General features: G+C 42.5%; 1 protein-coding gene across 4 annotated transcripts in view; it reads right to left on the reverse strand.

Annotated features, from left to right (window-relative positions):
• The window catches only part of LOC106561824 (protein phosphatase 1 regulatory subunit 12A), a 67,612-nt gene that overhangs the window by 5,654 nt on the left and 51,958 nt on the right, over positions 1 to 10,000 (reverse strand). For all 4 annotated transcript variants that reach the window (XM_045688657.1, XM_045688656.1, XM_045688655.1 and 1 more), the window contains 4 exons: positions 8,600 to 8,690; positions 5,721 to 5,849; positions 3,032 to 3,214; positions 1,253 to 1,314 (listed from right to left, as the gene is read on the reverse strand). In XM_045688657.1, coding sequence (XP_045544613.1) covers positions 1,253 to 1,314; positions 3,032 to 3,214; positions 5,721 to 5,849; positions 8,600 to 8,690 — 465 coding nt within the window. The remainder of the gene's footprint in view (positions 1 to 1,252; positions 1,315 to 3,031; positions 3,215 to 5,720; positions 5,850 to 8,599; positions 8,691 to 10,000) is intronic.

Genomic DNA, 10,000 nt, shown 5'->3' on the forward strand with positions numbered 1-10,000 from the left:
CAGTCAGGAAACAGGTCAGAGATATTATAATGACTCACTACTATGACAGTCAGGAAACAGGTCAGAGATATTATAATGACAGTCGGGAAACAGGACAGAGATATTATAATGACAGTCAGGAAACAGGTCAGAGATATTATAATGACAGTCAGGAAACAGGTCAGAGATATTATAATGACAGTCAGGAAACAGGTCAGAGATATTATAATGACTCATTACTATGACAGTCAGGAAACAGGTCAGAGATATTATAATGACAGTCAGGAAACAGGTCAGAGATATTATAATGACTCATTACTATGACAGTCAGGAAACAGGTCAGAGATATTATAATGACAGTCAGGAAACAGGTCAGAGATATTATAATGACTCACTACTATGACAGTCAGGAAACAGGACAGAGATATTATATTGACAGGAAACAGGTCAGAGATATTATAATGACAGTCAGGAAACAGGTCCGAGATATTATAATGACAGTCAGGAAACAGGACAGAGATATTATAATGACAGTCAGGAAACAGGTCAGAGATATTATAATGACTCACTACTATGACAGTCAGGAAACAGGTCAGAGATATTATAATGACAGTCAGGAAACAGGTCAGAGATATTATAATGACAGTCAGGAAACAGGACAGAGATATTATAATGACTCACTACTATGACAGTCAGGAAACAGGTCAGAGATATTATAATGACAGTCAGGAAACAGGTCAGAGATATTATAATGACAGTCAGGAAACAGGTCAGAGATATTATAATGACAGTCAGGAAACAGGTCAGAGATATTATAATGACAGTCAGGAAACAGGTCCGAGATATTATAATGACAGTCAGGAAACAGGTCCGAGATATTATAATGAGAGTCAGGAAACAGGTCCGAGATATTATAATGAGAGTCAGGAAACAGGTCCGAGATATTATAATGACAGTCAGGAAACAGGTCAGAGATATTATAATGACAGTCAGGAAACAGGTCAGAGATATTATAATGACAGTCAGGAAACAGGTCAGAGATATTATAATGACAGTCAGGAAACAGGTCAGAGATATTATAATGACAGTCAGGAAACAGGTCAGAGATATTATAATGACAGTCAGGAAACAGGTCAGAGATATTATAATGACAGTCAGGAAACAGGTCAGAGATATTATAATGACAGTCAGGAAACAGGTCAGAGATATTATAATGACTCACTAAGACAGTCAGAAAACAGGACAGTTCAAAGTGTAAAGGTCAGATCCATACCTGGTGCTGGAGTGCCCACTGCCTCCAAACCCCTCCTCTCCACTGGGCTCGTTGTCATCGCTCTACAGGACCACAGACATCAGCAGGTCAACACAATATGGATGTCAATGTCATCATTACGACAGGTTATTACCAGGATATAAACCTAGTAACCTTATAACCCCTCATTATGGATGTCAATGTCCTCATTACGACAGGTTATTACCAGGATATAATCTAGTAACCAGTTACAAACAGGACTATGACAGGTTATAACCAGGACTAGCTCATGAACTCACCTTGCAGGAGAAATGAGGGTTATGAGCCTTGGTCAAGGGAACAGAGAGATATTTTACCTAGTCGTCTTTTGGATACTGGCCCAACGCTCTTAACTGCTCTGCTTCCTGCTGCCCATATATGATGCCGATGTCATCCTTATGAGCAAGGTTTTAATAGGGTTACAGCGGTTGGAACCGACATTATTTACCAATCGTTTCGTTCTGAACAGAACCATTCTTTTTATCGTTCTGTTCTACTGTTCTGACCAGCAATATAAAGTTCTGGACCGGTTCAAACCCCCCCAAAAAGTACCGGTTTATATAGTTCTTTTCTGTTCATTTTTTAACCTGTGAAATCAACAGTTGTTTACACTTATCTCATTAAATGACTTCACCAATCAGTGCAGATGGAGCCGGCCAGCTAGTTGCTTAGACCAATCAGTGCAGATGGAGCCGGCCAGCTAGTTGTTTAGACCAATCAGTGCAGATGGAGCAGGCCAGCTATTTTTAACCAATCAGTGCAGACGGAGCCGGCCAGCTAGTTGCTTAGACCAATCAGTGCAGATGGAGCCGGCCAGCTAGTTGTTTAGACCAATCAGTGCAGATGGAGCAGGCCAGCTAGTTGTTTAGACCAATCAGTGCAGATGGAGCCGGCCAGCTAGTTGTTTAGACCAATCAGTGCAGATGGAGCAGGCCAGCTAGTTGTTTAGACCAATCAGTGCAGATGGAGCCGGCCAGCTAGTTGTTTAGACCAATCAGTGCAGATGGAGCCGGCCAGCTAGTTGTTTAGACCAATCAGTGCAGATGGAGCCGGCCAGCTAGTTGTTTAGACCAATCAGTGCAGATGGAGCTGGCCAGCTAGTTGTTTAGACCAATCAGTGCAGATGGAGCCGGCCAGCTAGTTGTTTAGACCAATCAGTGCAGATGGAGCCGGCCAGCTAGTTGTTTAGACCAATCAGTGCAGATGGAGCCGGCCAGCTAGTTGTTTAGACCAATCAGTGCAGATGGAGCCGGCCAGCTAGTTGTTTAGACCAATCAGTGCAGATGGAGCCGGCCAGCTATTTCAACCAATCAGTGCAGATGGTAACCGGCCAGCTAGTTGTTTAGACCAATCAGTACAGATTGTAACCGGCCAGCTAGTTGTTTAGACCAATCAGTGCAGATGGATCCGGCCAGCTAGTTGTTTAGATGCATGATGGACACACAAGTGTAGTCACAAGGTAGCCTAAACAAGCACAGACACTGGAACAAGTTTCTGAGTGAGAGAGGGAGTGTTTTGCATAGACACTTAGTTGCATTTTTTATGGCACCCCAAAAAAAAAATCCCAGAACTTAAAATAACATTAACAACTTCCCATGCTTTTAAAATAAGAGTTCTGTTCTGGAACAGTATAGATCACTTTTGTTCCTGGTTCCGTTTCTGTTCCTTGAACATTTGTAGTTTTTTTCCCCCCCTCCTGTTTTTGGTTCTGTTCCCTGAACCAGTTCTAACCCCTGGTTATAAAGCATGGCTATGACTCACCTCTCCAGCCCTCTGAGCTCTCCTCCTGGTCCTCCGTCTCTCCCTGGCGATACGGTCGCTCTCACTTTCCCCTCCACTAGTCTCCTGGCTGGAGGTTGGAGGGCGAGACGTACCAGCCGGCTGAGTCAGCCCCAACAGGTCAGACTTCTGCAGGTTGGCGATACGGGACCTCCAGCTTACCTCCTGGAGACAATAATAATAATACAAATCATAACATAATACATAAACATTTACGTCATTTAGCAGACGCTCTTATCCAGAGCGACTTACAAATTGGTGCATTCACCTTATGATATCCAGTGGAACAACCACTTTACAATAGTGCATCTAAATCTTTTAAGGGGGGGGTTAGAAGGATTACTTTATCCTATCCCAGGTATTCCTTAAAGAGGTGGGGTTTCAGGTGTCTCCGGAAGGTGGTGATTGACTCCGCTGTCCTGGCGTCGTGAGGGAGCTTGTTCCACCATTGGGGTGCCAGAGCAGCGAACAGTTTTGACTGGGCTGAGCGGGAACTGTGCTTCCTCAGAGGTAGGGGGGCCAGCAGGCCAGAGGTGGGTGAACGCAGTGCCCTTGTTTGGGTGTAAACACATTTCTTTACCGTCGCTATCACATCCAACATATAGGTGTAACAGTCACAACCGACACAGACACAACTCAGCACCGTCAATATCACTAACCCACACAACTCAGCACCGTCAATATCACTAACCCACACAACTCAGCACCGTCAAAACCACTGACCAAGAAAATCCCAGGGTACGCAACTAGATTCAGCCGCGGGCCGATATTTATCTGAGTGGATGACCACAAATAAGCCCCAAAAAAAGAGAGTGTTATTTGAAATTAACAATAATTTCATACCTGGATTACATCTCTTTTATTCCTGGGAATACTTAGAAACAGATTTCCTAAATTAAACTCAAGTTATTTTTGTATATATATATTTTTTTAACAACCTTGGGGAGGGCAAGAAATACCATCCACGGGACGGTTTTGTCCCCGGGGGCCGCCTGTTGCCCCCTGGCCGAGGGCGACAGTAGGTCCTGTGGTGGGTGACGTCACTCATAAGCCGTTGACATTACAATATACACTGCTCAAAAAAATAAAGGGAACACTTAAACAACACATCCTAGATCTGAATGAAAGAAATAATCTTATTAAATACTTTTTTCTTTACATAGTTGAATGTGCTGACAACAAAAATCACACAAAAATAAATCAATGGAAATCCAATTTATCAACCCATGGAGGTCTGGATTTGGAGTCACACTCAAAATTAAAGTGGAAAACCACACTACAGGCTGATCCAACTTTGATGTAATGTCCTTAAAACAAGTCAAAATGAGGCTCAGTAGTGTGTGTGGCCTCCACGTGCCTGTATGACCTCCCTACAACGCCTGGGCATGCTCCTGATGAGGTGGCGGATGGTCTCCTGAGGGTTCTCCTCCCAGACCTGGACTAAAGCATCCGCCAACTCCTGGACAGTCTGTGGTGCAACGTGGCGTTGGTGGATGGAGCGAGACATGATGTCCCAGATGTGCTCAATTGGATTCAGGTCTGGGGAACGGGGGGGCCAGTCCATAGCATCAATGCCTTCCTCTTGCAGGAACTGCTGACACACTCCAGCCACATGAGGTCTAGCATTGTCTTGCATTAGGAGGAACCCAGGGCCAACCGCACCAGCATATGGTCTCACAAGGGGTCTGAGGATCTCATCTCGGTACCTAATGGCAGTCAGGCTACCTCTGGCGAGCACATGGAGGGCTGTGCGGCCCCCCAAAGAAATGCCACCCCACACCATGACTGACCCACCGCCAAACCAGTCATGCTGGAGGATGTTGCAGGCAGCAGAACGTTCTCCACGGCGTCTCCAGACTGTGTCACGTCTGTCACGTGCTCAGTGTGAACCTGCTTTCATCTGTGAAGAGCACAGGGCGCCAGTGGCGAATTTGCCAATCTTGGTGTTCTCTGGCAAATGCCAAACGTCCTGCACGGTGTTGGGCTGTAAGCACAACCCCCACCTGTGGACGTCGGGCCCTCATACCACCCTCATGGAGTCTGTTTCTGACCGTTTGAGCAGACACATGCACATTTGTGGCCTGCTGGAGGTCATTTTGCAGGGCTCTGGCAGTGCTCCTCCTGCTCCTCCTTGCACAAAGGCGGAGGTAGCGGTCCTGCTGCTGGGTTGTTGCCCTCCTACGGCCTCCTCCACGTCTCCTGATGTACTGGCCTGTCTCCTGGTAGCGCCTCCCTGCTCTGGACACTACGCTGACAGACACAGCAAACCTTCTTGCCACAGCTCGCATTGATGTGCCATCCTGGATGAGCTGCACTACCTGAGCCACTTGTGTGGGTTGTAGACTCCGTCTCATGCTACCACTAGAGTGAAAGCACCGCCAGCATTCAAGTGACCAAAAAATCTGCCAGGAAGCATAGGAACTGAGAAGTGGTCTGTGGTCCCCACCTGAAGAACCACTCCTTTATTGGGGGTGTCTTGCTAATTGCCTATAGTTTCCACCTGTTGTCTATTCCATTTGCACAACAGCATGTGAAATTTATTGTCAATCAGTGTTGCTTCCTAAGTGGACAGTTTGATTTCACAGAAGTGTGATTGACTTGGAGTTACATTGTGTTGTTTAAGTGTTCCCTTTATTTTTTTGAGCAGTGTATAAACACTGCTCTCTCTCACCCCTTCTTCTGCTCTCTTCTTATTAGCTGCCTCCTCCTCCGCCTCTTTCCTTGTCTTCTCTCTCCCTTCGTCCGTCTGGGCTGTCTTCATTGTCTTGTCAGCTTCCTGCAGGTCTGTGAGCGTCACGCCCTGATTGGACAACAGATAGAAAGTACTGGTCATGTTACTTTCAAAATGTTAAATCAGTAACTTTTTGATTATTTAAAATGTTTAAATGTAATCTTTATTTTAACTAGGCAAGCCAGTTAAGAACAAATTCTTATTTACAATGACGGCCTACCAGGGAACAGTGGGGTTAACTGCCTTGTTCAGGGGGCAGAACGACAGATTTGTACCTTGTCAGCTCTGGGATTCGATCCAGCAACCTTTCGGTTACTAGTCCAACGCGCTAACCACTAGGCTACGGAAACATAGTAACGTAATCTGACTACTTTCAGTAACTTTTAGATTACTTTCTCCTTAAGAGGGAGTAGAAAAAGACAAAAATGAATATTACCAACTGAATGACATCTATTGCAGGATAAATCCGAGTTTACCAGGTCGCTATTATTCACAAGGTCCGAGTCCCAAGCAGAGTCCCAAGCAGAGTCCCAAGCAGAGTCCCAAGCAGAGTCCCAAGCAGAGTCCCAAGCAGAGTCCCAAGCAGAGTCCCAAGCAGAGTCCCAAGCAGAGTCCCAAGCAGAACAGGTGGAGTCAAGTCAAAAAAAATAATAATACAGTTACCAGTCCAAAGTTTGGACACACCTACTCATTCAAGGGTTTTTCTTTATTTTTACTATTTTCTACATTGTAGAATAATAGTGAAGACATCAAAACTATGAAATAACACATATGGAATCATGTAGTAACCAAAAAAGTGTTAAACAAATCAAAAAATATTTGAGATTCTTCAAAGTAGCCACCCTTTACCGTGACGAAAGCTTAAATTATATCTTTAGATTTAAAAAACAAAGTCTGTCAGTATTTTCAGTATTTCTAATTAATTTAATACCCCTTGATCTTAAAGAAATATGGAAGAATAGATAATCCAAATGATTTGACCTGAGCAAGACCCCAAAACGTAAGGACTTATTAGCCTACTCTGTTGTTTATGATGTTGTTGTCATGGACGACTGATTGAGCTCATTGCTTCAAGTCGAAAAATAAATGCTTCTCTCATGGAATGGTCAGCTAGGAGCACTACCGAAAAGTGCTATTTGCATGTGAAAAATGTCACGCCACATTTAATCTTTATTTAACTAGGCAAGTCAGTTAAGAACAAATTCTTATTTTCAATGACGGCCTACCGTGGAACAGTGGGTTAACTGCCTTGTCCTGGTGGGAGAACGACAGATGTTTTTTACCTTGTCAGCTCGGGGATTCGATCCAACGCTCTAACCACTATGTTTCCTCCAACATCTTCACAAGGTCCTTTGATGTTGTTCTGGGATTGATTTGCATTTTTATCACCAAAGAACGTTCATCTCTAGGAGACAGAACGCGTCTCCTTCCTGAGCGGTATGACGGCTACGTGGTCCCATGGTGTTTATACTTGCGTACTATTGTTAGTACAGATGAATGTGGTACCTTCAGGCGTTTGGAAATTGCTCCCAAGGACGAACCAGACTTCAGGAGGTCTACAATTTTTTCTGAGGTCTTGGCTGATTTATTTTTATTTTCCCATGATGTCAAGCAAAGAGGCACTGAGTTTGAAGGTTGGCCTTGAAATACATCCACAGGTACACCTCCAATTGACTCAAATGATGTCAATTAGCCTATCAGAAGCTTCTAAAGCCATGACATCATTTTCTGGAATTTTCCAAGCTGTTTAACCGCACAGTCAACTTAGTGTATGTAAACTTCTGACCCACTGGAATTGTGATACAGTGAATTATAAGTGAAATAGTCTGTTTGTAACAATTGTTGGAAAATGACTTGTGTCATGCATAAAGTAGATGTCCTAATCGACTTGCCAAAACTATAGTTTGTTAACAAGAAATGTGTGGAGTGGTTGAAAAACGAGTTTTAATGACTCCAACCTAAGTGTATGTAAACTTCCGACTTCAACTTTATATCTCCCTCTCTAACTTTAAGCATCAGCAGTCAGAGCAGCTTACCGATCACTGCACCTGTACACAGCCCATCTGTAAATAGCCCACCCAACTACCTCATCCCCAAATTGTTCTTTATTTTTGCACCCCAGTATCTCTACTTGCACATCATCATCTGCACATCCATCACTCCAGTATTAACGCTAAATTGTAATTATTTCGTCTCTATGGCCTATTTATCGCCTTACCTCCCTACTCTTCTACGTTTGCACACACTGTATATAGATTTATCTATTGTGTTACTGACTGTACGTTTGTTTATGTGTAACTCTGTGTTGTTGTTTGTGTCACACTGCTTTGCTTTATCTTGGCCAGGTCGCAGTTGTAAATGAGAACTTGTTCTCAACTAGCCTACCTGGTTAAATAAAGGACTTGTTCTCAACTAACCTACCTGGTTAAATAAAGGACCTGTTCTCAACTGGCCTACCTGGTTAAATAAAGGACTTGTTCTCAACTGGCCTACCTGGTTAAATAAAGGACTTGTTCTCAACTAACCTACCTGGTTAAATAAAGGACCTGTTCTCAACTAACCTACCTGGTTAAATAAAGGACCTGTTCTCAACTGGCCTACCTGGTTAAATAAAGGACTTGTTCTCAACTGGCCTACCTGGTTAAATAAAGGTGAAATAAACCAAATAAAACTGTCTGGCGAGCCAGCCTTAAATGTAGTTAAATGTACATGTCTAGGCAGGTGGGCCTACCTGAGTGGATAGTTAAATGTACATGTCTAGGCAGGTGGGCCTACCTGAGTGGATAGTTAAATGTACATGTCTAGGCAGGTGGGTCTACCTGAGTGGATCGTCGTGATTGTCTGGCATGTCTGGAGCGAGCCTTCCTCTGAGCCTCCGCCTCCTCATCGCGAACCGGGGTCAAGTAGGATCTGGAACACAGAACGTTATCACAACGTTATCACAACATTTAGACACCATTATCACAACGTTATCACAACATTATCACAACATTTAGACGACACACATCGAGATCAGATAGGAGCTGAGGGGAACACACAGAACATAAACTACATTTAACTATATTAATCTACATTAATAAATCTATATTTATTTAGACAGTCAGAAAGGTAAGTGGGTTTAATTTAGTCAGAAAGGTAAGTGGGTTTAATTTAGACAGTCAGAAAGGTAAATGGGTTTAATTTAGTCAGAAAGGTAAGTGGGTTTAATTTAGACAGAAAGGTAAGTGGGTTTTATTTAGACAGAAAGGTAAGTGGGTTTCATTTAGACAGAAAGGTAAGTGGGTTTTATTTAGACAGAAAGGTAAATGGGTTTAATTTAGACAGTCAAAGGTAAGTGGGTTTTATTTAGACAGAAAGGTAAGTGGGTTTTATTTAGACAGAGAAAGGTAAGTGGGTTTTATTTAGACAGAAAGGTAAATGGGTTTAATTTAGACAGTCAGAAAGGTAAATGGGTTTAATTTAGACAGAAAGGTAAGTGGGTTTTATTTAGACAGAAAGGTAAGTGGGTTTAATTTAGACAGTCAGAAAGGTAAATGGGTTTAATTTAGACAGTCAGACAGGTAAATGGGTTTTATTTAGTCAGAAAGGTAAGTGGGTTTAATTTAGACAGAAATGTAAATGGGTTTAATTTAGACAGAAAGGTAAATGGGTTTAATTTAGACAGAAATGTAAATGGGTTTAATTTAGACAGAAAGGTAAGTGGGTTTTATTTAGTCAGAAAGGTAAGTGGGTTTAATTTAGACACAAAGGTAAGTGGGTTTTATTTAGTCAGAAAGGTAAGTGGGTTTTATTTAGACAGAAAGGTAAATGGGTTTAATTTAGACAGAAAGGTAAGTGGGGTTTATTTAGTCAGAAAGGTAAGTGGGTTTAATTTAGACAGAAAGGTAAGTGGGTTTAATTTAGACAGAAAGGTAAGTGGGTTTAATTTATACAGAAAGTTAAATGGGTTTAATTTAGACAGAAAGGTAAGTGGGTTTTATTTAGACAGAAAGGTAAATGGGTTTAATTTAGACAGAAAGGTAAGTGGGTTTTATTTAGTCAGAAAGGTAAGTGGGTTTAATTTAGACAGAAAGGTAAGTGGGTTTAATTTAGACAGAAAGGTAAGTGGGTTTAATTTAGACAGTCAGAAAGGTAAATGGGTTTAATTTAGACAGTCAGAAAGGTAAATGGGTTTAATTTAGACAGTCAGACAGGTAAGTGGGTTTAATTTAGTCAGAAAG

Source organism: Salmo salar, chromosome ssa10 (assembly GCF_905237065.1).
Source record: "Salmo salar chromosome ssa10, Ssal_v3.1, whole genome shotgun sequence".
Lineage (NCBI taxonomy): Eukaryota > Metazoa > Chordata > Actinopteri > Salmoniformes > Salmonidae > Salmo > Salmo salar.